Source organism: Mauremys reevesii, linkage group 5 (genome assembly GCF_016161935.1).
Source record: "Mauremys reevesii isolate NIE-2019 linkage group 5, ASM1616193v1, whole genome shotgun sequence".
In the NCBI taxonomy this organism is placed as follows: domain Eukaryota; kingdom Metazoa; phylum Chordata; order Testudines; family Geoemydidae; genus Mauremys; species Mauremys reevesii.
In genome coordinates, this window is record NC_052627.1 from 39,419,038 (window position 1) to 39,446,820 (window position 27,783).

General features: G+C 39.4%; 1 protein-coding gene and 1 long non-coding RNA gene across 3 annotated transcripts in view; one reads left to right on the plus strand and one right to left on the minus strand.

Moving 5' to 3' along the window:
- Positions 1–283: 283 nt before the first annotated feature.
- Positions 284–23,851, plus strand: LOC120406382. Its single transcript, XR_005599244.1, has 8 exons — positions 284–372; positions 793–914; positions 4,688–4,814; positions 5,963–6,076; positions 8,167–8,240; positions 9,537–9,698; positions 21,547–21,656; positions 23,524–23,851. It is a non-coding gene; the product is annotated as an uncharacterized LOC120406382 (long non-coding RNA).
- Positions 7,313–27,783, minus strand: part of SEC24D (SEC24 homolog D, COPII coat complex component) — an 89,005-nt gene continuing 68,534 nt past the window's right edge. Inside the window, exons 11-22 of one of the 2 annotated variants that reach the window (XM_039541178.1) lie at positions 27,231–27,422; positions 26,423–26,516; positions 21,499–21,615; positions 20,125–20,295; positions 19,080–19,176; positions 18,133–18,278; positions 15,012–15,150; positions 14,521–14,639; positions 12,236–12,415; positions 10,622–10,813; positions 9,948–10,037; positions 7,313–8,998 (exon numbers count right to left, since the gene is read on the minus strand). In XM_039541178.1, coding sequence (XP_039397112.1) covers positions 8,858–8,998; positions 9,948–10,037; positions 10,622–10,813; positions 12,236–12,415; positions 14,521–14,639; positions 15,012–15,150; positions 18,133–18,278; positions 19,080–19,176; positions 20,125–20,295; positions 21,499–21,615; positions 26,423–26,516; positions 27,231–27,422 — 1,678 coding nt within the window. In that variant the 3' untranslated portion in view covers positions 7,313–8,857. The remainder of the gene's footprint in view (positions 8,999–9,947; positions 10,038–10,621; positions 10,814–12,235; positions 12,416–14,520; positions 14,640–15,011; positions 15,151–18,132; positions 18,279–19,079; positions 19,177–20,124; positions 20,296–21,498; positions 21,616–26,422; positions 26,517–27,230; positions 27,423–27,783) is intronic. The other variant, XM_039541177.1, reaches the window with a different exon arrangement.

The window sequence follows — 27,783 nt, forward strand, 5'->3', positions numbered from 1 at the left end:
CCTGAGAAAACTAGTGTTCTACTTGACACGACTCAGGTTCTTTCTACAGTGGAAGCTGTACTGTGCAAGATACAGGTGAGTTAAAAGCATAGGTGTGACTTGGAAGGTTCTAGTGTTTTGAAAACCACTTTGGACCTGCTGATAAAGCCATGGTATAGTAGACTAACGTTTGTTATAGGTTGGTCCATAGCATCTTTTGTTCACAATTTATGGGGTTTTGCTTGATTCTTACCCAGGAGAAAAATCCACATCTTGACAAAATAAACCTGTCAAAGGTTTCTTCCATGTTTTGTTTCACATTAAAAACTGCATTTGTCTTTAGTGGTCGTATGCTTGCTTGGCAGAAGAATGTTTTGACCATCAAGTTTAAACGTAAGTAAATCTTTATCTGCTACTATGTCAACATTATATAATAGGCTTGTTTTGTAATTATTAGGATAGGGGAAGTGTTATATACAAAGGAAAACTTCTTCCCAGTAATTCTACAGCCATCTTTTTCATTCTGCCTTCTTGTCCACTTCCCTGAGTTATGGTGTGCATAAATGTTTGCTCTGAAAATGTTTGCGTTGGTGAGAAGGTCCATAATAATTTGGCTGATGGAAAGTGTCTGGCTAACACAGCATATGTAATGAGATGAGGTGCAGTTTTTAATTGGAAGAGTATTCTCCATCATTCCTTACATTGTCAACAAATCTTTCCCATGATGGGTGTGGAGGGTGGGAGACAAGTATAGACATGTATGCTCTATGATGAAACATGAAATGTTTTTTCTTGTATATTCTTTAATGAAAGGCTTGAATACCCGTATAATGCTGTCACTGCCAACTGAGAGAAGAATTCCACTTGAATTCTGAGTAATGCTTCGCATTAACAAAATACTTTACAAAGATGATACTGCAGGCACAGAAAACAAGGTATTCAGAATGGTTTTGGCATACTCAAGCTTCGTTTCCTGAGGAGTATTGTAACCAGTACACTGGCTGCTTTTATGAACACTAACTTGTGGCACAGACAAGTTTAGCTACAGCATGTGTGTGTCTTTCTTTGGGCTTAAACCTGCAGGATGCTGAGCAATCAGCTGCATGCTTAACCTGAAGTACATGAACAGTCCCATTGACTTCAGTGGAATTATGCATGTGATTAAGTGCTTTGCTGGATCAGGGCTAGAGCGCTGAATATCTTGCCAGATCAAGTCCTGTGTCCGCATCACATCCTTGTTCTTTTACTGAGCAAGATAGTGCTGAGAGGTGTATTACTGGTCCAATGAGAGCCCTGCCCTATTTTGAAATATATTAGGATTTTATGAGACGTATTGTGAAACGTTGCCTCCATATGGAGAGAGTATGATCTCATGTCTCCTACGCTGGTGACAGTCCCTGTCCTTGTCCACCACACATGCCCTTTCTCCTCCTTCACAGCTTCTCTTCAAGCAATCCCACTTCCCTCTTCTATTTATAATCCCACACCTTCCCTTCTATGAGCTGTTAACCAGTCTTGTTTTGTTTAGATTCTAAACTTATTTGGGGATCAGAACATGTCTTACTCTATTTGTAAAGGGGTATGTAGACTTAGTGCTGTGTAAATTATTTTAAACTTAGGCCTGGTCTATACAGTTTTTGTACCAGTATTAACTGTTGGGTGTGTGTGTGTGGTGGTTTTATTTTTTATTTATTTATTTATTTTTACTGATATAGTTATGTATCCACCATAGAGGTTGTAGTGGTAAAAAGATACATTGGTATATCCCATTATTCCCCTTCCCCTGTGAAAATAAGCTATACAGATATAAGCACTTTTAAATCAATACAACTGTGTCCACACTAGGGGGTATTGTGCTACTTTACCTATACTGGTGCAGTTAAAGCAGTACAACTTCTGTCTGTAGACAAGGGCTGAGAGGTGACTGAGGCCTGAGCTACACTACACAGTTAGGTTGACGTAAGGCAGCTTATATCAACCTAATTGTCAGTGTCTACAGTACAGCCTTGCTCCTGCCAATGTAAGTGCCATACTACTAGACCTCCATGAGAGGCGTAGGGCTTATGTCGGTGTAGTTAGGATGACAGTGTCTGTGTAGACACTGCGCCACTTGGGCTGTTGGCTGTCTTGTCAATTTCACGGCAGGAGCAGTGAGATTGACAAGAAAGCCTAGCAGCTAGAGCCCAGCTGCCCCCCACTTCCCTGGACAGCTGGATCCTGCTCCTGGCTGGGAGCAGGGAGGAGAAACCCAGGCAGCTTCCCTCCCCCTCACTCTCTTGCTCCCAGCTGGGAACCTTAGCTGTCTTGTCAATTTCATGGCTCTGTCCTGAAGCTGTGAAACTGACAAGGCTGCATGGCTCCTGGCAGGGGCAGCCTGTGGGGAGCCAGGCTCCTGGCAGGGAGCTGCCAATGGACCCGAGATATAGGGCTGTCAGCTCCCCACACTATCCCTATTAGGTCAGTGGAAGTGCTCCTAGTGAGGATGCACACCACTGATCCAAGGACAGCTTGTGGACACGCACCACTGCAGCAATTACCGTGGTGGTTGTAAGCTGACCTACTATAGGTTGACTTATGTTTCTGGTATAGACATGCCCTATATAAGTCCTGTTCAAAAAAGTGGAATTAATAACTGGGGCATGTAATGCAATGACATGTAAACACAGCTCCCCCCCTTAAAGATCTCTTCCTATTTAAAATGTATTTCTGCTTCTTTTCTATTTTGCTCTGTCAAATCTTAAGTCATTCTTAGATGAAGATTTGTCTGTTCTCTCTGCCAGAACCCAGCTCCCACATAGAAATGATAGACTCTCATGGGGAAAAAAGTTTGTGCACATAAATCAGACATGCTGAATCCAATTCTGCTTCTCTTGAACTCTCATGCAAACCTCCCACTGCCTTTCAGTAAGAGAAGCAGGCCATGGCTACAGCTACATTTGCCTATGCAAATATTTTATTTTACAAATGATTGTTGCACAAGTGCAAACAATTATGGCCATATAGCCCCTAATGTCAAGTAAAAAGCTCTGTAGAGTTTGCTTTTATTAGACAATAATTGAGGCTCCTTCATGCATTGAACTGAAGACTATTGGCCTTGCAGCTGCTATTATGGTGGTGGTGGTGGCAGGCCAGACAGATACACCCAGATTTCACTGAACTGCCATTTCAGACTCATTCACGGAAGCCGGTGGCTTTATATAAAACCTAAACGATTTATGTATTGGCCATCTGAAATATCCTTGGTGCAAATGAGCTCCCAATATTGAATTAAAAAAAAATAATCAAGATTTGACTTGGGGAAAACGTGAAGGTTTGTCTAAATAAGTAGCTAGTGTACTGAAAGCAACTGCATGGAACTTGTCAGTGTATTAGATTAGGATAGACTAGGCTACATGCCTTTTTGTTTCATAAATAGAGAAGTGTTTGAATGAAATAGCCCTGTGTACAGCCTTCCAGTAGCTTTCATTACGGTAAAACAAACCCAATGTCTTGTCTAGAGAGCAATTCTGTATAAAGTAATAAAACCTATAATTGAAATGTGATTCTTGAAATGGTAAGGCAGCTAAGGAAACTGTTTCTCTTTTTTTATCTTGTGAGCTTTGCACAGTAGATTAGGCAGTAACACCACCTAGTGGAATAGAAGTGAAACTTCCGTTACACTTTTCAGTTGTCCTCATCTTTACAGACAACATTGGTGCATTAAGTGGCACCAAATGGTCAAAATAAGATTGGGAGCACATTATGCTAGATGCTGCAAACAGCTCCTGTGTCAAAGTTTATTCAGTCTTCATAGACAAAACAAAAGGTAGGAAGGGCTGAGGCAAAGGTGTGGTGACTTTCCCAATGTCACATCATAAACCGAGTATTAGTACAATGTTACTGTTCTGTTCCACATGTGTGATACTGATATTGTATACGCACAGCATGAGGATTTACTACCTTAGGGTAGGTCTATACTTACCTGCCGGGTCGACGCGTAGCGTTCGACTTCTCGGAGTTCGAACTATCGCGTCTAATCTAGACGCGATAGTTTGAACTCCCAAGGCACTCCCGTCGACTCTGGAACTCCACCACCGCGAACGGGGGAGCCGCGGACTTCGATCCCGCGGTGTCTGGACGGGTAAGTAACTCGAACTAAGGTAGTTCGACCCCCCACCCTAGTGTAGACCAGGCCTTAGTCTAGTTACAGGGACTATAAATGAAGGTTACATTTCAAAGCTGCCTCTCTCTCTCAAGGCCTTTTGGCAGAGACAAATCATCCCTGATGATACTATATGAAGATCTGAGCCCATTTAACAGTACGTGTTAGTGAATTTAGTCTAGGCTCCTGTCCATTAGCCGTTGCGTTGACTAGTTATAGCTAAAACTGGAACCCACAGAACTTGACTCTATTTCTGGTAGCGTCTGTGGCTAAGGATAAATACTTTTTGGGGACGTGGGGTTATCAATCTTAACATAGGACAGAGGGATTCTCAACTATCCTAAAAGATAGGCTTGTACTCTTTTATGTAAAAAACTAAACAGATTTGCTGGTCTTCTTTAAACTCAGATCTTGTCGTCTGAAATACGCTATGGGGACTACAGAACTAGTGAAATGATGTCACAAGAGAATGAAAGCTAAGCAAATGAGATGGGAAGAGGGTAATCAATGTTTACATTTGTTAGCTCCAGTTTTTGAATTAAATAGATGTTCTCTGTCTGTACACAGCATCTAATGGCCACTTTGGATAAAGGACTCATTCATATCCCAGCACCTTCAGTTAAAGTGAGATCTCACAATACACCGAAGCTGTCCGGCAGCAAAGTCTGGAAATACTAGACTTGATATGTCCAAGGTAAGTGTGTGGGTTCTTCCCCTCTCACTTTAAAATATCTTCAGGCTGCTTTTACACAAAGGAGTTTTTAAAAAAGTCTACAACACTAACTTCAAAAAATCCTTGTGGGTCCTCTTTGATAACTGTGTGGCCCAGCTCCCCTATCCTGCCTGATCACATAGTATGCCTGAGCTACCTACAGCAATCCTTTATTAGGAAAAAGAACATGAGGAAAATAATGCATTTTTAGGTGCCTTCATGCAGTTTATCAGCTAAGGAGATTCAGCAGTCCACCATCAAGTGGTCTGCAACTGCCTATGTTAATATACTATATTGTGAATTCATGGCAGAGCTGAGGGACTTGTTCACTATTCTGTGTGATGGTGACTTCAGTAAAATGAACTTTTTTACAAGCAAGGTGGTATTTGAAGATGCTACTTCTAATACTATGTGACTGATCTGTTCCACATGTGTTGTTGATATTGTGTATGCACACCATCTGGATTTACTACCTCAGGCTAGTTAGAGACTATAAATAACTTTATTTATAAAGTGCTCTTTCATCTCAATGTTGCGCCGCTCTCGCTCTCTCTCTCTCAAGGCCTTTTAGCAGAGACAGGCCATCCCTAATGATATTATATGAACATTTTAGCCCTTTTGATAGTAGTTTTTTCTTCCTCTGTCTGCGGACAGCCTGAAATCATGGACCTAAGGAGTGAACCAGCATAGTCTATTTGACTCTTGTTTTAGTCACTTGACAGAGGAAGGAAACTTGCAGTGTGATAGATTTCTTTGTGACGTGTGTCACTTACTCTGTGGCTGAACCAGGAATTGAACCCAGGTCTTCTGACTTTCTCCAATGCTATAGCCACTAAACTGTGCCCCCTACATCCTTTATAGTGGTAAATTCATCTTAATGGATATTAACCCAAATATGGAGCCAACAATTTAAATGTCAGTATTAACTTTCACTGAGCTTTTGCAGAAACATTCCACAGTCAAACTGCTGCTCTCCTGGGTTCCCAGCTGCCAGATTCTCCAGCTTCCCTACCCTGAAAGCTTGATGCATGTACGTTAACAGTTTGGCATATTGAAGATGTTGTAACACTTACATTTAGTACCAAAAGAGAAGCAGTACTGTTGATGGTATTTTTTTGTTTGTTTTTTAGAACTCCCTGAAGTTCCCACAAGACTTCCAGTGTGCCCCGGAATCCAGGGACTTAGATCCAGCTTGCTGCAGCGTACACCACGGGTGCTTTTGTTTACTTACATGCAAAATTCAGGTACTTGCAGTGGGTCTTCTTGTTACGACAAAAAGAATCTGCTACACTTTGGTGCTGCTAGAAATAAAGTTCAAATTCTGCCTAGTGTAAGCATTCGTAGAGTCAGGAAACTATGTAAGAAGGTAGTAAAATCCTAAAGTGAAATAAGTGTGTATCAGGAAAACCCCTAACATTTGGAACTATTTATTAGAACCAAAAATTTAAGTCTGTCTTTACTGACTTTAATGGGAACAGTATTAGACTACGGCTTGAGTGCCTTTGCAATTTCTGCAGTGCAGTATAAATACCTAGATAGTGCTATACAGCAACATGAATGGAGGCCGCCAGCAGCTGACAGTAACTTTCAGTCACTGCTTCCCTAGAACGAAACTGGTACCAGAGATGAAAGACTCATCACAACCAAATTTCCAGAGGTATCTTTACAAAACTCTTCCATACTTGAAACTAATAACCAGTGACAGTGAGCCCAGTTTAGGTGTGATGGAACTAAGTCCAGTTCAGGTACTGGCATATAAAAACTTCCACAGCTCCACTCCCTTGTATTGTCAATAGCTGTATTAGTTATTACAGTGGTAATTATGAGAGACAGTTTGCACACTACCAGTGGAACAAAGCCCCTTAATTGTGTTTTCTGCCCAAATGCTGAAGAGAGACAGCCTCTTACATGGTGATGTACCAAATCCTTAACTGAGTATATGACAAAGAATGAACATTAACACACATGATAGTAATGATATTTAATAAACATTTGTTTACATTTTAAAAAAAGTTGCTGGTGTAATTTGTAATGGCAACAAATTGTTCTAATACAAATTCTCATCTATCTCTGAAGAAATATCAGATTTAGTTCCCAGCTGAATTTAGTCTAGGAGGGTTCTTTTGTAGTACTTGATCAAGGGAGCTTTCAACTCTTTGCAACCACTTTAAACAACAACATTACATAATCTTCTAATTCACTTGACATACTAAACATTTTCTTAAAAGGCACATCATTTTTTGCAGGTTTCTGAAGTTTCTCCTCTACACTTTGAGGACTAGTTGCTTTCCTTTTACAGTGTTTGGGAAAAGAGAGTTCCAAAATTCTCCTAAATTGTCAGGGTGAGATTTATCATCATGTTCTCATCCTGTGTGAATGCATTAACAGTTTGATAAGAAACTATCTAATCAACAGAATACTTAAAGCAAACTGCCTTTAATATCAATCAGTGATCTAGCTTTTTTAAAGCAATAACTATCTTAATATATTTGAGTTAGATGGTCACAGAAATACACAACTAATCTGTAAATAAATAATGTTGCTTCCAGCATCATATGTGACCTTTGGTTAAAACAAGTGCTAACAGTCCTTGGAGTTTCAAAAAGACAAATATTCAGACCACAGTTGTATTGCAAATTTTTCTTAAGTTAAAAGTTATGAATATTCCAGTTGGTAAATAAGGATTGTAATATTCAAACTACTACTGAATTTGATTTCTGATTATATAGTTAAGGTTTCAGAATTATAAACTTTTTGAATAGGAAGTAGACCAAATTTACTATTGTATTGAAGACACACTAATAAATATAAAGTGAGTCATTTACTAATGAAAAGACTGACAGTAGCAGCTAAATGTACCTGCCAAATCCAGGGTAATTTTTGTTGCACTTATTACTGCTCTTCCCTTCTTTCACTGTAGTTTCTATGGGCCAAGTTTTGTCACCTATATCTCCTGAGCATGATGGAAAGCCAAAGAGATGGGACCAGTTGTAGATAGACTTCTGTATCCTTGATTATCCACACATGGATGTAAGTCAGTGGAGGCAGACCATTTGCACTCTGCCTCACATACAGAGCCAGTTCATCTACCAAGACTTCAGTAGTGACCCCGTGTAATTTCTGAAGCCTCACCCCAATCATGTGCAAAGTTAGCCTAGCTCACCATTACTATTGCACTCCCATGGTAAACATTTTAGTGAAGTGTCTTAAAAGAGGACTGCACTCTTGCATATAGGCTGTTCGGGATCAGAACTAGCATGTGTACACATGCTTATAGCTCTGCAGCTGGTTAAACAGAAGTAGTTCAGTGTGTAACACTTCTTTTCTTTAACAGTGCCAGGGATGAGTGCTTTTCTGGAGATGGACCAGCTGCCTGAACAACATGCTTCATTGTGGTGCATGTAGAAGGTGAGCCAAAATTAGCCCTAGATAGTTTGCCTCTGCAGCACTAAATATTTGCATTTGTCAGGGAATTACTTTGCTGTATGCTTCATCGGGTACAAGTAGATATTCAGATTTACACAAGGGACCATATAATGATCCTAACTGCTCAACACAACATATAGTGACAACCAGAAAAGGAACAGGCCCCCACGGAAGCCCACTTGAACAATGTTATTGCAAACTGGATATTTAATGGAGTTGATTAAACATCACGATGTGTAAAACTAGTTTTTTCCTCAGTTATAGTATACTTTACATGAATAGCAAAAAGAATAGATTAGATAATTGAGGACATTGGAATGTTCTGTGAATTATATTTAGGAAATGCAACCCATATACTTTCATCTGTCAATTAGAAACAGGCACTCTTTAAAGCCCCTCCCAAAAGATTTATACCTGAGTGCAGAATTTCCTACATAAACTAGATACTCTGAAAGTGAGTGCTAATATGTGAAATTAGAAACTGTACACAAATAGCATAGGAAAAGCTTAGTAAAACACTACATGGAGTTAGTCACCAAATGGAAGGTCTCTCTTACAAATGCAAGGAATATCCGATGAAGTATATGTCAAGCTTCCTTTTAGCTGAGCAACTGACAGATCTCTTTATGGACGCAGCATAGGAAATCAACATAAGAAGCTCCTCCGTAAAGACTTTTGTCTTCCACCAGGTATTGTCGGAAAAGCATTTCTGCTTGTTCTCGTTGCTTTGCTATTAGCAGCTGGAATGAGAGATACTGATTATTCGGGATACAGCAAGGGTTGGTTGATACTGTATTTTCAGAGAAATAGTTTTGGGCTTTACACACACATTAGCTGAGCACTGCTAAATATACTACTTCACTTCAGCAATGTGTGTAACTCATGGAGATCCAGTGAGGGTAGCACCAGCATATGTATACTGGGAAGTCAGGCTGCTATTTTAAGTGAGCTCACTAGATTAGTTAGCATGGGTATGTCAACATGAGCTTCAGTGTAGACACAGTTTGGATGTAACTAACAAAGAACCCTCATAGTGACTGGGTATGACAGTACTGCAGACTCTAGGTGCATGTGTAAATATTTTGGAACAGCTTGTCTTTGAAAATCTTGCCCTAAATAAGCAGCATCTATTCAAAAGTAAGCCCATAATCAAACACCACCCTGATTTAATTTCTGTAAGTGAACTGTGCTATGTACCTTGAAGCTTTTACTACTTTATGGTGGCATTTTCATAAGTGTGCAATATTTGCCTTACTCTGCTCCTATTTAAATCAATAGTAAAACTGCCAGGGACTTCTGCGGAAGCAGAGTTAAGCCTGCCCTTTGGGAGATCACTACAATCAAGGCTGGCTTTATGAAGGGCAGGGCCCGATTCGAATACCCAGCAGCAGTGGGTCAAGTCCTGGTCTTCCGCAACACCGAAGAACCCCCTACCGCCGGGTGAGTAAAAAGACGCTTAAGGCGCGGAGCCCTATTGAGGGGAATCCGTTTAAAGCCAGCCCTGGCTAGGCCTTTCCACTGATAGAGCTTGCTGAAGTCAAAAGCCTATGCAGCAATAAAGATTTCTGAACAGGGGTCCATTTGTTATAAGTTTCCAATCAAAGCTGGCATTGCACAAATATTGTTTATGGACAAGAGGAATCTGACTTGATGAGTTACTTGGAAAAACTAATTTGTTTTCTCTCCTACCTTCATGGAGTAAGGTCTATTGCTCTGGATGTAATCCATTATTGATCTGAGCTTCTTAGAATAGGAATTTTCGACTTCAGGGAGTAATGTCTAACAACAGAATTAAGAGTTGATTAAATGGTTATACACATCTATCATTAGTGACTAAACATTAAGAGGGCTGTGTATAGGACACCACAAAATTATACTGGCAGATTGTGAAAGGTGTAACCAGTGGCCAGAGATGAAACAGATGAATAACTGTATGCCTGCAATGAAATAATCAGTTCTCCAATGGGAAAACCAACAGGTGCCCATATGACAACGCAATACAAAGCAACTGAATTAAAACCTTAATCATTGATTCGGTTAGAAATCAATTTCATCAAATGTATTTGCTCATTTTCAGCCCTTTGTTTGTGAACTGTCCAATGGCTGCTAGTCACCTAAATCACATAGTATTCTCTCTGTACACTCAGTGGGTGACCAGCACAGAAAAAGAGAATCTTAAACTACCTATCAGAGGGGTAGCTGTGTTAGTCTATAAGGTGCCACAGGACTCTTTACTGCTTAAACTACCTACACTCTTCTTTCAATCCAAAGTTGTGGCCTCAATTTCTAAACAGAATTACTTCCCACTTACATAGAAATCAAGTTTTCTCAGCCCCATCCCATCTCGCCCACAATATACTCACAGCCTCTGTGCTGATATGTGCAAAGGATGGCACATTAAAGATCCCTTGAATAAGTTCTGGTGGGGCGCTGACTCCAAGCCACAAGAACATATTTAGCCCATTTGCCAAGAAGAATACCCCGCCTTCAGACAGGCGTTCCTCTGAGCAACGGACAGCAGTGGGGAAAGCATCGCTCTTTACATCCATAGTGTGCTACAGGACAAAGGGAAAAAACAGTAGTGAATTCAGTTATGACTTAAATTTAATGTAGCTAAATGTACTAAAAGACTAAGGAAGCTTCAAGGTCTATTGCTAATGGGGAGTTACACTCTGAAAAAGTAACTATGTAAAAAAGGCATTTTAGGGTCATAACACATTTATTGCATCTCAATTACTCCTTTCCAAATTTGCTCAATTCATAAGTTTTTGAAGTCAGGCTGTGTTCTTTCTAACTCACACATCACCTCCCCTAAGATTCTGCATGCCAATGGATTTGCTAAATTTTACTTGTACTACATTGATGCACATCAGTGTAACTGATTGTCTAATCAGACACAACTGGGTTGCACAGTTCTGATTGGAATTTAGTTAACAATCCTGTGAATGATTTGCAAGCAAGAAAAGTACCCAGCTCACACTCTCATAGTTGTACTGCCTCAGCAGAGCTGACAGGTAAAAACTTATTGTTGTCACCTTTTTTAATACAGTCACTTTTCAGCTGCCCTTTACATAAACATAATCTAGTCAATTTCAGCTTTTACCTACCCCCTGCCTATTCTTATGGTTTTGAAATGCATCTTTAAAAAGAGATGCTCTCCTCTTGCTGTTTGAAGGACACAATAGGGGGACACTGACTACACAAAGTGCTTTCAGATTCGCAAAGTGAAAAGAGAGAAAAAACTTCTTATAAATTGTTACTTTCTATTAAGCCACCCTTAATAATTATTTCTGAAAGACAACTATGTGTCCTTGCATAAGTAGAATGATAGTCATCTTTCACTACCTCTAATTCAAGATTTTTTAAAAATTCCAATAAAGCTGTTAATCAACTGTGTTAGCATCCTTTAATACTGACATTTAGAAGAAATAAATTACATAGATACAATCACTTTGGCCCAAATGTTTAGATAGATTGTTTCCTTCATGCTTATACAGATAGCTATAAAGGCCAGTCTCACTGTCCTCAGTGCTATGTAGTTATTTCTTCTGCTCAGTAATTTTCTCAAGACATTTTCATCTGACTGACTGAAATATCAAACTGCTGAAGACTAGACAAAGGCAAGAAAGTACCTCTACAACATGGGATCACTCAATATACTGTATAAAGAACCCTCTGCATGTGTGCACATATACATGGTCAGACAATTTAATTCTGCATGTCTGAGCCACTTACACTGAAAAAATAGTAAAAAGAACAGGATACTTGTGGCACCTTAGAGACTAACAAATTATCTGGCTTCTTCGGATGTGAGCTGTTGCTCACGAAAGCTCATGCTGAAATAAATTTGTTAGTCTCTAAGGTGCCACAAGTACTCCTGTTCTTTCTGCAGATACAGACTAACATGGCTGCTACTCTGAAACCTGTAAAAATAGTGTTTCCCAACTAGAAAAGACTTACTTCAAATGTATACTTACAATTGGCAGAAGCTGTGGATAGAAAAACAACTGGGTGTCAGCAACATCCATAGACATGACCAACTGCCTATGATAAGCTCTTTCATCTGTTGGAATTTCTGGTCTGCCAACTAGCACGCAACTTTTTAATAAACAATTAATATAAACGGGTAGCACCTTCATTGCATCAGGAAGGATAAGCTGAAAGACAAAGATCTTGTTATTTAATATACTCAATCTACTATTGGATTTATAAGTTTCTTTTACATATACTATTTTTTAAGATGTCATTTATGAAATATATTTTTTGTGCTATTCTAGCTGACTCAGGACTATTTGAAGCAGCTGCTTGCAAAGAAGTATTTGTAATCAGTAAATAAGCACTAACAAAATGTAGAAGTTACTTCAGCTCTCTTTTACCCCCCTTAATAATTTTGTAAGTGAAGGATGTAGAACAATATTACATTAATCATAAACAGGCCAGAAGGTGAGTGGGTAATATGAGCAGGATGTTATTCTAATGTGCACTTGGTCACAGAATGCAGTATTTGGTGTACTTGTACGAAAATGTGATACTCAGAATAAAACATCAGCCTGTTGTAAATCGGTTTAAAACATTTAAAAGGCCAGTGTGGTTACAAACACTCTTAATGTATAAATGGGCACAGTTACCTAACCTGAATAAATGCTTTAAATAAACCAACAATTATAAATCTTATTACTGAGTGTAATCAGCAGTCAGTTAAATTGCTAGGTTCCACCTCAAGGAAGAAAACAGATATGTTAATTATGTAACTCTGAGATGAAGTATAATAGTATACCCAGTTTTAGATGGGAAAACTGAGGCACAGACCTATTAAGTGACTTGCCTAAGATCACCCATGTCTCAAATCTCCAGTTCTGTGCCTTCTCCACTGGACCACGCTGTAGAGGCATAGATATCCTGAAGCTACTATTATACAGAAAAAGCATTTAAAGCAAACAAGCTGCCTCACATGTCCTGCCTAATCACTACTGATTAGGCCTCAACTGGAGTATTGTGTCCAGTTCTGGGCACCACATTTCAGGAAAGATGTGGACAAATTGGAGAAAGTCCAGAAAAGATCAACAAAAATGATTAAAGGTCTAGAAAACATGACCTATGGGGGAAGATTGAAAAAAAAAATGGGTTTGTTTAGTCTGAAAAAGAAAGGACAGAGAGAGGCCATGATAAGTTTTCGAGTACATAAAAGGTTGTTATGAGGAGGAGGGAGAAGAATTGCTCTTCTTAACCTCTGAGGATAGGACAAGCAGCAATGGGCTTAAATTGCAGCAAGGGCAGTTTAGGTTGGACATTAGGAAAAACTTCCTAACTGTCAGAGTGGTTAAACACTGGAATAAATTGCCTGGGGAGGTGATGGAATTGGCATCATTGAGGATTTTTAAGAGCAAGTTGGTCAAACACCTGTCAGGGATGGTCAAGATAATACTTAGTCCTGCCATGAGTGCAGGAGACTGGACTAGACCTCTGGTCCCTTCCAGTCCTATGGTTCTACTTTACCTTCAGAGTAGAACACCACGGAGTACTGTGAAAAGCTTGACCCTTCTCTTTACAAGTTAAAGTAGCTTGTCATTTAACCTGGATTCAACTCCAGAGTGTGGTTGGTTACTGCACTGGTACTAAAATCTTGCTGGCAACTATAAACAAGCAATGTGTCCTCAGTGTTTTATTGGTATAAGGTGCTGGGGAAAACCCTTTTTAGACTAGCTGCTCCTTGGCTGGCAACACTGAAGAACTCCCAAGCTAGGGAATGCACTTCCCTTCTCATCTATATATTGTGCTGTGGTCAGCATTACTATTTGCTAAATACATGAGGACATGGTAAGAGAGACAGGCTTTTGAGCTACATAGAGCTGTTCTTCAGGTCTGGGGAAGGTACTTAGTGTGTCACAGCTAAATACAAGGTCAAACAGTTAGCACATATTCTAAGGGACCATTCAAGGTGAAGTGGCCTGTTAACACCCCTGTAGTCATAGGACAAAAAGAGGGGTTAGTAGGTTAGATTGTTGTAATAAGTCATAAATAGCTAATATAATGAGAAATACCATGCACGTTCAGAACTCTTATTTAAAGCCCATCACTTTCAAATGTAACCAATCACTGCCTTTTTACTTTTTTTTTAGAAAGAGAACTCCCTATGGAGAATGAAAGGAAATTAAACCTTGCTCTGAAATGTTCGTTTGTAGCATCACTGCTTTTGCAATGCTAGTTATTTATCTTAGGTACAAACTCCAATATGGAGCATTTCCCTTGGGCTGGATCTTACCTGGCTTACTGCAGATGGACTGGCACAATTCTTTCTGTAACATGCCAACATACGAGCAGTCTGACTCACCAGGATCTCTCTGATTGTCTTCAAGGGCTGGCTTAGAATGGCTTTGAAAGCTACAATTAAAGAATAAAGAAAAGATCATCCTAAAGTTAATTACACATAAAAAAACTGTTTCAGAGGACCATATTTAACCTGTATATAATATTAAAGAAAGTAAACTTATTTCTGCAGCTATTTTAAGTCAGTATCTGTTTCAGCTGCCTGTCTTACAAATAATATTCAGCAATATTTAAGAACTTTGTCTAGGTATATTCAAGATACAAACAGCTGTGTCTGCTGCTTAGAAAATATATGGTCCTGAACCTCTTCTCTGTTTTACACTGGTGTAACTCCAGATTTGCACCAGTGTAAGTTAGAGGAGAATCATGCTCTGTATGTATATATTTTTTTCTAAAACAAAAATAAGTGGCAGTCCATAAATTTACCTGATTTAGCAAAGAAGTTTATAAGTGCATCAGTTTCACAACTCTTGTAGAGATCTGCTAACTGGGAACTACAGTTTAAGCCAATATTGTGTACGCGGAGTCGTCTTTGCCCACTTATCGAAGTGTAAAGTACAGCACACTGCAATGATAAGAGAAGTTCTAGTTTTCACCACAGATAACTTTATTTTAGTATAAAACAAAAAAAAAACCCACCACCGGACTGGTCTTCCGCACTTTCAGCATACAACAGCAATAATAGATGCTTTATGCGAGGCTGGACTAGCAACACTCATCAAATGTTAATGAGCTATACAAGCAATTTCCTCAGCATTCATAATGTAAATACACTCATGTGTAAACCCATCATAGAAGCAACTAATCTTAAAATTTACACAACAACATGAGTGATTAAAAAGCTTGCTGCTCTCATGGCGCCACAGACAGATGACATCATTGGAAAACAGCAAGAACTGGCAGCAACTTTGTTTTAGAAAGTCACAAGGTTTTAACTGTTTAAATTATGAAAAAACTTTAAAGAAAACATTTCAGCAAGTAACTGTAAATGAATACATGCCACAAAATGGGCAGAAGCTATCTGATAACTATTCGACACATCACTTTATTGCTGTCATCACATGATTAAAAAAAAAAGGGGAGGAAGGAAAAGAATATGAGGAAAAGATTAATAAGACAGTCTCAAAAAGTTAAGCTGTTCTCTAACACTTGAGAGATTTTTATCATTCTGATTTACTGCACTGGAATCTGATTCTATTTTGTTTAAATATGGTGCTAGTATTTAGGGGAACTGGTATGGAATGAGAAAGGAACTGAGAACAGGATTTCTTTTTTTGGCAAACACATTTCCTGCATCATAGTAATCAGGATATTGTACCTTGTAATGCTTTTCACAATGCACCAATATGAATGAAATTCTCACCGTTTTGTTCTTTATGGGCCTGATCCAAAGCCCACTAAAGTAAACAGAAAGACTGCATTGACTTCAGTGTGCTTGGATCAGACCCTTTATGAACAGCTCCCATTTGAAATGGAGATGTAAAATTAAAGTCTACAGGGAATGTACATCCAATGTCAATATTGTACCATGGCCCTAGGAAATTACTTCATAAAAGGCCTGTTATGTTTTATGGAACTGTATTTACCCAAAGATTAACTACTGAGTCATACATTATATTTCTAGGAGCATGACAAAAGGAAAACTGCAAAAAAACCAAACCAACCCATAGTTTAGGTAATTTTGTGGTTTAGCTTTGACGATCATAAGCGATCACATTTTCTGGGGTTAAAAAGAGAAGTCATGAATAAGCAGCTATAATAACTGGTGACAGTTTCTTATTGATAACACTGGGGGATACATCCGTCTAAGGAATATAACTATAACAGGCATCACCAATAAGTTTAAAGGCAGAAAATTCTGAACCCTAATCAGCTTTTAAATCTAAACTTCTAAGAATACCCCCATTGATAGATTATTGGGAACAGCTATTAACTTTAGTGTTAAAGCGTAAACAGCGATGGCATCAGCCTTGGCTAGCAGAGCACTCACAACTATTTAATTTCACATGCGTTAGATGTGCATCCATTGGCTCCTGACAGGGATCCCCATCCTCCTCCACTTCCATGAATGCCTGCAGATCCAGGCAGGGAGGAAGCTCTACATCTCCAGAACATGCTTCCCAATTACCCCCAATCTGATGGCCATTCTGTCATGGGAGGCTCCACAGGGCTCCTCTGAGACTAGCTCAGGCATGGTCTTGCAAGGGGATGGGGATGAACAGGAGAGCTAGACTACACACACAGACACACAACAACAAAAACCCAACCTAACTTGCAATATACCCTTGTACAACTTCCACCACTGTGCTGTAGAACCACTCTGTGAGCAGGAGAGGGGGCACTATATGCAATTTCATGGTGGGCAGAGTCCCTGGTAAACATGGTTCCTACAGGAGTTGCGATGCAGGCAGTTGGAAGCTTGGGCAGAAGGTTTCCACGTGGATGCCCAATGCTTGTGGCTAATGGGGGATCCCAGGCACTGGAGAGGTGCTCTGAGCTTCTTCTCTAGGGAAAAGGTAGGAGTAAACCCTACCCTTGCCAATGGAGATATAACAAAGAAACTCAGTTTCTTGAGTGAAGTTGACCCAATGTTTGTGTGTGTTTACAAATAGTTCCTGATTTTTAATAATGTTTCCACATAATTTATTTTAAATCCAGTTTGGGAGATGACACTCTCCTAGTCCAAGTGTCGTTTATTTCTGTAAGGGTTTCTTTAAGGGGCTGCACAGTCTGGCAGATTAAAGCAAGTTAAATATAACGCGGTTTCACCTATAACGCAGTAAGATTTTTTGGCTCCTGAGGACAGCATTCTATCGGGGTAGAGGTGTATTAAAATGAGAAACAAATGTAGAAGTGAGTACGATGTTGGCACAGTAATGGGTTCATACCCTGAGATTCACCTTTGGAGTCAAACACAGGCTGAAGTCAAACATGAAATGGATTTTAGAAGTTTCAACTGAGTCCCCATTCGTGCCCACCACAACTACTAGGCAAGTTGACATGTTGGGAAGCATTTGCTAAGAGTCCATGGATGGTGCACTGGCAGAAGTTTATGGGGAACTTAATTCCCTGGCCTCATGTGAGGAAATGACTTGACAGAGGCTGCAAGAACTTTGAGCTTTATGGGCCAGCCAATTATGGTGTTCTGCAACAAGATGCCAGGTGGCTGTGAGTCTGACGGGAAGACTGTAGTTTCCTAATGGGGGGTCATACTTTTACATGCAGATGATGGCTACAGCAGAGGTCTAGGACTCAGATGTGGGTTTGCCATAGACTACTTGCATGACCTTAGGCCAATCACTTACGGCCAGATTCTACCTTCTCTACTTAAGGTGTATAGGAATAGCATTACTACTACTTTGTTGTTCATTAAAACATGCCTCTGAACCTTATTTGGCAGCATGTCACTGGTAAGACTGCGCTGAGTTTGTGTAAATTATGCCTGGCTCAGGTCATATCCACCCCATGAGTAGGAGGTATTTTATTATTACTGAAAAATAAATCTTGCACATTATTTAATGAACGACACAGATCTAACGTTTGTCACCTGAATTAAGGCTCCACTGTCTTCATTCAGTTTGTCATCATGCTTGAACTCCACTGTTATTGCTTTGTCACAGTCTACTGCTGCCATCTCTACATCTGTGGTGTTGTTCATGTAAATGGCACCAAAGAAGTCAGTGGCCCTGAAACCTGGAGGCAGATGATAAATCAAAGTAAATCATTTTATTTATTTATTTATTTATTTTTTTAAAAGTGACCCATTTTTTATTGATGTTCAATATGCTTTGCAGGATGAGTGTGGAACTAGAGTGAGCTCAATATCTGGGAGGCCCCAGGTACTATGGTAGGCCGCCATTTCTGGTTTCACTGCCAAAAAGAGGCGTGGCAACAGAAGACTCTCTTCCCATCTGGCAGCTGAGCCAGAGTAAAGGAAGGAATGTTGCAGAGTTGGTGCTGAGCTGCAACATCCACAGAAGAGTTGATGCCCCTCTGAGCACCTGCTCTATTTAAAGCTGGTCCTGGAATACCTACAGTTGTAGGTAGAATAGTTGTTTGAAAAAAAAAAAAGTTTTCACTACAACAGAGGATTTTACAAAACCTGGGAACAAGTGGGTGCACAACAGTTTATAGAAGTGGTTTACATAAAAACCTAGCTCCTGAGGTGTGGGTAATATGAGCAGAATCTGCATTTGTATATGCAGATTAATTTCATGCACAAGCAGAACTCTGCATATTCAAATGTAAAGGCATGTACATTTTTTGCAGGTAGACCTCAACCTCTACTTTCTAGCAAAGTGCCCCTGAAGGTGTAAAATAATATGAGGCATCATAGAAACAACATGTACAAAATTCCTGATATTCTATGATTCTGTGAAAATAATATGATTTGTTAGTGCTCAACAATTCTCTTCTCCAGGAAACTATGAATATGGTGACATAAAACTGAAACATGCACTCAAGTTAATTCTCATTCCAAAAGGGTACTGTTACCTGTACTTGTGCGAACCCTCATGATTGCATCAAATCCTGTTCTTTTTTCTATGTCCTTCCTGAGGTCACTCAGGAATTGGGGACCATCAGAATGTACCTAAAAACACAAATCAAAACCAAAGCTGACATCCACCACTGGATGGCAGCAAACAGCAAAAAATGCCACAGTCTTTAAAACAAGTTTGTTTTTAAATGGATGTGTACATAAAACATCATCCTCTTTACTTGTATTCTTTAAACATGAGCCATCTGCAGTGTTCTGCATGTCCCTTTGAACAGAAACAAAGATTTGCAAGAATAATCCAGTTCAACAGTAAACATTCCTACAATCTCGGACATTTAGAATTCCTCTACTCCCAAAAGGGATACCCTGACTCGCAGAGTGCATTCCATTGACTACTACTGAGTTGCTGCACTGACATTCCCTGCCTGGAGGATGGATTTTAAGGCCCCAGCCAGGACTGTGTACATTATGTGTGTTTCTTGCTCGGTCAGCAAGAAAATACACGTGCAGATCAGTTTGGAGCACAGAGATTCTCAAATATGGGTCCCCACACTGGGATGAATTTCACCCTGTAAACTGCTTTACTGGAAAGACATGAATCCTGAGCACATTGGTCTTGTCATGGCTGGGAAACACCCACAACTTTTTGAGTAAATGATTAGATTCTCATTTTTCTCCAAAGGATGTCTATTTCCTTTTGGTCATAAGCATTTCTATTTGTGATGTTCAATGATAATTGCTGTACCTTCTCAGAAGTCAATGAAATCAAATGTCTTAAGGTATTTAAGTAAGCAGGGTTAATTTTAAGATAGTAACCAGCTCATTTCAGAGACTGAAGATGTTTTTGAAAGTCTTTAAACTTGAGCTTGACTTGTCATTTCCAAGTTTTGCATTCAGTTCACTAGGAGAGACACAAGTTCTCCACAGCTTCACTCATTTTTTATGCTAGACTAGACTAGACAAGACATTTCTTTATAATGGAAAGAAAACAGCAAATTCCTAACAACTAATCTGACAGATAGGGAATTTGTTAGCACTTACCTGAAAATTGTTGTATTTGTAAAGAGTTCCTCCAGTGTACATTGTGACAAGACCCATGGAGGCTACATCCACATACTGGTTTGGGAAGAGGAACAGATTCACACAGCAGCCATTAGCCACACAATCTCTGGCCAGGGACTCATAAATATTCACCTGCGGCTGGAAAAGTATCTGCAGAGAATTAAAAAAAAAAAAGTCATGGTAGTTTCTCTTTGGACATCATCTAAGATATTGTTGATATGTCAAAATTCAACCATCTACTTGGAAAAATTAAAAATGACACAGCTAATACAATTAAACTAACTGCTTGAAAGCCACTGAAGTCAGTGGCAGCTGCATGCATGTAGCAGAGCAGAATTTGGTCCTTGATTTTTAGCTAAGTGTAGGCCCTGCTCACAAATGGAATGAGAGAGGGATGATCCATACTAACCAGCACAGGGGCATTTTTGCAACAGTATCTGGTGCCACAACCAAAACTTGTGTGGAGGCCAGGGTTTGCTGGAAGGTGTGGAAGTGTGAGAGAGTTGGATGGGGTGGGAATGGAAAGGATACACAGTTGGGTGTAGGTGCATATATCACTGTGAAAGGGGAGCATGACTGTGGTCTGGTCATAGGAGGGTGCAAGACGCAGGTAAGGTGTCCGTGTTCCAGGTTCATTCCTCCGCTTCTTGATGCCCTCTTTTTGGGGCCAAGACGACTGAAATGATGCCCCTTCCTTGCCTGTCTCAAATGAAAAAAATGAACTCGGAGCCTAATACTGAGCACATTCCTTTTGTGTTGCCTGGAAGCCTGGTTCACAATGGAGGGTGGGAACCTTTGAATCCCAGAGCCTACCAAATTGTGGAAGCTAAGACTTGTGGTGCCTCAGACCCCAGTGCGCACGCAGCCATTTAGAAAGGAAGTGTCATGCAGGGGCCCAGGACAAGTACAGACAGCACCCAAGTTCAATTTTTAAGGTGGAGAACTATGCCAGGGATTCTAAAACGTATGCCAATCACTATCTGGTCATCTTTGCTCTAGAAACAGCCTCAGAACGCTGTGATTCCACATGATAAGTTTTTAGAGAATGAAAGCACTGAGCTAACAGTAACCAAAATTCCTTGTTAAGTGAATGGCTTTTTTACTTGTGCAGGCTTCATTTATGGTAGAGAGGGGAGATTTAGGGCAGTATCACTTTGTTGTTGATTTAGGATTGACATTAATGTGTGTTAACTAGATAGTGCTCATGCACCAGGATGATGGGAACATAATACATTTTAATAAAAGTAAGTAATATGCAGCTATTGAAATTTACTCCAGTCTTTGAAGAAACCTAACAACAAAAATCATCGCAATTTTCTTCTCAATTCATTGTAAGCTCTAAATAGAAAATACCTTCTCTTTATCTGTATTGATCAATTTTTTGTCATCTCTGTTTTTCAGCTTCCCTGGTGCTTCAGCAGTCGGCAATGAAGAATGGAAGATAAACAACTTTCCAGCACATTCTGCTGCCTGTCACAAAGACACCATAACAACCTTTTATTCTGCTGCTGGTATAAACAAATGAACCTAATTTTCAGTAAACAAAAGTGCAAACTTTTCCTAAATGCTCATAAGCTAAATTGTCCATTTGTTTCAAGACTGAACTCTTCATGGCACCGAAATCCCAAAAGAAAGTCACTGGGAATTTAATATCCATAAATAGCTTAATCTAACATAGCTATGTCTGGTCATATGTGATGTTACAGTAATTTCTACATAGGAATCTAGTCTCGATGGACAAAATTAACAATACATATACCAGACTGCTGTCAATTTAAATTTTTTTAATGCCCATGAGTTAAATAGAAAGTACTACTGCAATATAAATGTTAAATAACGATGCAATAAAGGATAAACAGACAGTGAGTTCTGTAGTTCTTATGCACAAGTGAGTCCCACTGCAGTTAATCAGAGCTGTGTGTGAACAAGGACAGAAGAAGGTGGCCCCCTCTCAATTCTTTTTTCTCCACTTGAATAATATCAATTAAAGTTATGCATATGTATCTGGAGGTTGTTTTTTTTAAAAATAATTAACTTCAAATGTAAATCATATGTTGCAGGGAATGAGAGTTTTTTTCTTCTTGGATCACTGGGGGTATATGAACACACAGGCTGAAGTCAAGGAATCTTTAAAGGGTGTGAAGACAATAGACTAACTTTGCTCATGGGATACCATCATATATGAGCAAAACTTAAAGAGTTAGGCTAAAAGAAGGGTTGCTATGGTGTTTCAGACTTTTAAAGATTCTTTGTATTCATCCTGTACATTTATATACCTTGCTAGCCAGAAAAAACCTTGTGCTGTCCAGGCATCACACAAAGCTATCACCCTGAAGTCTCAGCAGAGAATCCAAAGACTGAATGGATGCTGAAATTGGAAAAAAAAAAAAGCAATAACAAAAAAACCCCACAAACCTTTTTAGGTGGTCCTAACTCAGTCCAGATGCACACAGGTTGTAGGGAAGTCAATATGGGCTGTCTGTGTACATTGGTCCAGATCCTTGGCTGGTGAAAGTTAGCAAAGCTATGCTGGCTTCAGTGGAGCTATGCTGATTTATACCAGCAGAGGATCTGGCCCTCTTTCGCTAAGTCCATTAATTCAGCATCTAGCATAGGTGGTAAATTTTAAGAAAATGACCTCATACCATACTGAGGAATTTAGGAGTTTTCTATCTTTTTCAACTAACTCACCACCACCATCAATCTTCTGCCAAAATTTTACCTATGCTTCCATTTCACCTGTTTCTGAAGACAGTCAGTGTGATCATTTTAGTACTTGCTAATAGCTGGCAGGACAGCAGCAGTTAGATTCTAATAGGAATGTTCTGCACTGAAGTGAACAGAATGTGAAAAAAGTGTGGGATGTTACACATATAGGAACACAAAGAAAAAATCTACTTGGCTAATAGGATGACTTGCAGAATAAATGTACACAAGAAGTTTCCAGATGGGTCCAGATTGATCTTGTTATCAAGTGAATTCATTACTAGGTGTCTAATTTTCTTGTACCTGTACCTAGTTTATATTTGTTTATTTCTTTCACTTGTGACAGATGTATATTCCATTTGGCATTTTTCTAATTTTTTATACATAAATGCATAATATTTTAAAAGGTTTTTTGTAAAAGTCCTAAAATATTTAATTCAATGCACATGAGCCCCTTTTTTTTTGTTTAATTTAAGAATAAGAATGAATGAATTCTTGAGGGAAATGCCTGGCATCAAAAATTACACTTCTAGATGGAAAAGTCAAAACTACCAGTATCTACACATGTATTTAAAAGGTTTCTTCCTGTAATTAAGGAATGACGTAAATGCAATTATATTCAATTTTTTTAAAAAACTTAAAATTTTAACAAAATTTGGTATTTGTCAACAGCTCCAGATTGCCAACCCTGCCGACTCATGTCCTCAATTCCAGAACAGCAGCTGCAGCAACAGTACAAGTATCCCAACCCTGCTCTAATTTAATTGACATTTCTATCCAGAAGTAATAAATCCACATTTATTTAATCCTTCATCTTTCTACTGAGACTGCCCACTGGAGTGGAAACCAAAATGATAATGGCCCTTTTTGTGATTTGTTTAGATATTAAAGTTCCTGATTAAAAATAGAAATAAAAAAAAGACACGTATGTGTGTAACTACACACCTAAATTATATTTGCAATTGCGGTGACTACGTACTACATATGCACGTTACAAAAAACAAACCAACAACTGCATTCTGAGTGGATAGTTTCCATGTAAACTTTTAAATTCCTGGGATGAAAACCTGGCTAAACTGAAGTTAATGGCAAAACTCCCAATGGGGCTGGGATTTCACTCCTTAGACATGTGGGTTTTTTTTTTGTTTTTTTTTTTAAAGTGTATGTCAATTTTCTCAATTTATTTTAGAACAAACATCTTTTATTAAAGCTTAAAGGGAACATCTTATCAGCACATACATACTTATCACATTATTAAAAATCGGAAAGTCCTTTTCATAGAATCACAGAATCTCAGGGTTGGAAGGGACCTCAGGAGGTCATCTAGTCCAACCCCCTTTTACTTTAGAGTTGCTCTTGGTTAAAGCTGCTCTGAACTGAAAATATGCTTGACAGTTTTAAAATATATATAAACTGGGCCAAAATTTATCTCCACCAGTATGAATTTAATCTTTTTCCTTTTTAGACTGGAATGGTTCTCTTGTTAATATACCGGTACATATAGAATGTTTGCTATTCACATTAAAAGCCTTACGAATAAGTTACTATTCGTAACTCATCTTTACAGATTAATGTCAGGGCCATTCCCTCTTTTTGCAAACATCAGAGGAAATTACAACTTGTATAGTTCTGACTGGCAATTTCACTTTTTAAAAAGTAAATACCATTAGAAAAAGGACCCAACAGAAGAACAGATTAAATGAATACATCTTCTGTCCACACGTACATTGTGATACTGTAAAATAGTTCATGAGAAGAGCTCTTAAATTAATAGCTCAAAAAAGCCTAGGAAACAACCTCCTTTTTAGTGCAATGAGATTACCATCTTGTGGGTTTGTGCTTTATTTGTAGAAAGTTCACAGATTAACTGATTGTATTTTAAACCACAAGTTGTTGCTTTCTGTCCCTGCAAAAGCTACAGTGCAGCCTGGTGGCATTCTTTTAATTGCCAGTGTTAACACTTACCAGGCACATGGGAAAACACTGGAGATGCACTGAGTCCAGAGTATTTCACCTTCAGATGCAGTCAAGCTACTAAAACTTGTTGATTAAGAAGAAAATCCAGCCCTCTCCTGCAAAGCCGTGGCAGTGCCCCTTTCAGTGGAACTAGTGCAGTTCTGTACACACACAATGTATGCTTGGGGCTGGGGCCTGGGCAGGGCTGAGGGGCCCACCACTGCATTGACTCTTCTCATTCTCCCTGTGTACACAAGGGTAAGGGGGCTGTGTAAGTGCCCAGAGTACATTACTTAAGATACCGAGCTGAAGTAACCTCCATAGCTGCTTCACAACCTGATCCCCTCCTCTCCCAAGTGTCCAGTCTATGTAGACTGGGCACTAGGGTCTACATTTGCCTCTCAGTGAAAAAAATCAGAAAATAGATATTAAAATGGAAACACCGACACAAACTTCAGTATAGTGCAGGGGTTGGCAACCTCTGGCACGCGGCTCGCCAGGGCAAGCACCCTGGCAGGCTGGGCCAATTTGTTTACCTGCCGCGCCCACAGGTTCGGCCGATTGCAGCTCCCACTGGCCGCGGTTTGCTGCTCCAGGCCATTGGAATGAGAAGTTCAACACGTGTGATAGGGAAGGAGGCAGGGGCTGCTGCCTCCCTCAAGCCCCACTTTGGTTCTCTGCTAAGCCAGTGGCTGGGCAAAAGAGGCAAGGCCAGCTGACTGGCTGCTATGTTCCCTGCAACCACCTATTTAAGCTAAGCCTGGCTTTTCTAAAGCCTCTTATTCACAACTCTCCAGTTAGCTGCCCCGCCCTCCCTTCCTTTACTTATAGCTGTGCTGCTTATGATGCTGTGGGGATCTGATTGATCCCTTGTTTTTAGGGGCCAGGAAGTAATTTTTTCCATTAGGCCAAACTGGCTTGTAGTCCAGTGTGTTGTTTTTGTTCACTTTTCTGGCAGCCTCCTGGAGGTACATCTGGATTAGAAACAGTGGGATACAAGGTTCATATCACACTGTGACTCATCACAACTTACAGCTGTTGACTCATCACAACTTACAGCTGTTGTCCAGTGTGGGTAAAGGCTAACAGGACCAGGGCCCAGAGGTAAATGAGCCTTAAAATGCACAATTGGACCTAGTGCTCAGAGTGGAGTCATCTGAAGATTTTGTGGACAGAGGGTCCCCCATCCAGCCCTGTGGTTTACTCCACCACCCTTACGTGGGAGGTGTGATGGGCGGAAGAGTTTCACAACTGAGCTGAGTTCCTGAGATAGACTGGGGAGGGTCTACCTGAGTTGTTTGGTTTGTGGTAAAAGCCCAGTAATTCTTACTGGACTCAATTAAATGCCTGGTACATGAGAACCAGGGGTGGGCAATGTAGTGCCCGTCCCCAAGGTATAATTAATAAAGCTGTGCTGAAACCCATCCCAGGTGTCTGTCAATTATTCACCTGCTTGTCCTTGTCAATAATGGAATCTAAGTTCTGGAAACTATCTGGTTTCTTTTGATTTCCCACTGCAATTTGTGCGAGAACTTGGCAAAGTCATTAGCAGAGTGAATTTTTGTAGCTTATCCTAATAAAGACTTTGTTCTCACACACAGAGGAACATTCTAACCTTTAGTGCTTCCATGCCAGCCTGGATAACAGGAGCAAAGACAGTCTCACTCTCATTAGTGTCTGCAAACATCTCTGGAATCTGGTCCAACAAGCTATGAAAGAGAAAAAGGATCAGTGTTTCAACTGGTTAGAATACTTGTGTTAATATCTAAACATCTGTAACATATCAAGCCTTTTTACACAATAACTTGCTTTCCATTAAAATAAAATTCAAAGAAATTTTAAAAAGAACAATTCAAAGAAATTTTAAAAAGAACAAGACACTATAAAACTGTCTGGATTTTAAATTTTACAAAATGTACACTTTTAAATGTAATTATAAAGTAATGTCAAGTCACACATGATACTGAAATAAAAAAAGCAGAGTAGCTTAAATTTGGGGAGTAACTACTAGGAGGACTTCAGGAATATATGGAATATGGTTAGCTTGTAGCATGCATATCAGTGCAGTGAAATACATGCAGTATACTACACAATGCTCCAACCCCTTTTCCAATGTTCTATAAGCAATGTCCAATACATTGTGTTCTCTCTCACACATGGGGTAAATTTTGCCTTCTCTCTCAGTTTTGAAAAGGCCAGCTGAAAGCTCTTTTCTGTGTTTCAGAACTAGAAAATTAAGGTACAAGCTTTCTAAATGCTTGCTTGCCTCTAAGACTTTCAGATAAAAACAAATACAGAATAATCCAGTTTATTTCAAGGTAGTGATCTCTCTAGTGATTTCTGGCTGACTTTTTGGAGGGATCATTATTTGCTGTAAGCCATGAAGAATATTCATATTCAAATATGAAACATTATTTCTTTACTTGTTCACAACAGATCGTGATTCCTGAAAGTTGACAAGGAAACCATCCAGCAAAGGAACAAAGACTTCTCCAACATCCGATACTACCATCATCTGAGGCTGAGCTAGGTTGCTCTTTACATTAAAGAAATGAAGAACTTTGTTATAGGTGACAAAGCCAACTCGAATAGCTGAGGTCTCTTCTTGCTCTTCTCTGTGAGAAAAATATAAAATGGAACAACTGGAAATAATTTTGAAACATTTACTTTGCATTAATAAGAGTTCTTTGAAATGCCAGGGTGCTGGCAGATAACATCTGTGTGGTAGAACAAACAACATCAAGATGAAATGTCCCAATCTTAGTGCTAGTTAATATAATCTAATTAAATTAATTGATATAAACTTTTTTTTTTTTTTTTTTTTTCTTCTATCCTATCAAATGCCCCCTGTCCAAAAAGCAGCAAGTAATATGGAAAAAAAAAAAAAAAAAAATCACATAAAAAAAAGGAGAGTTAGTTTAGAAAAAAATCTGCTTTATCGGAAACAGATTAACATTCAATGACACTTACTGCTAA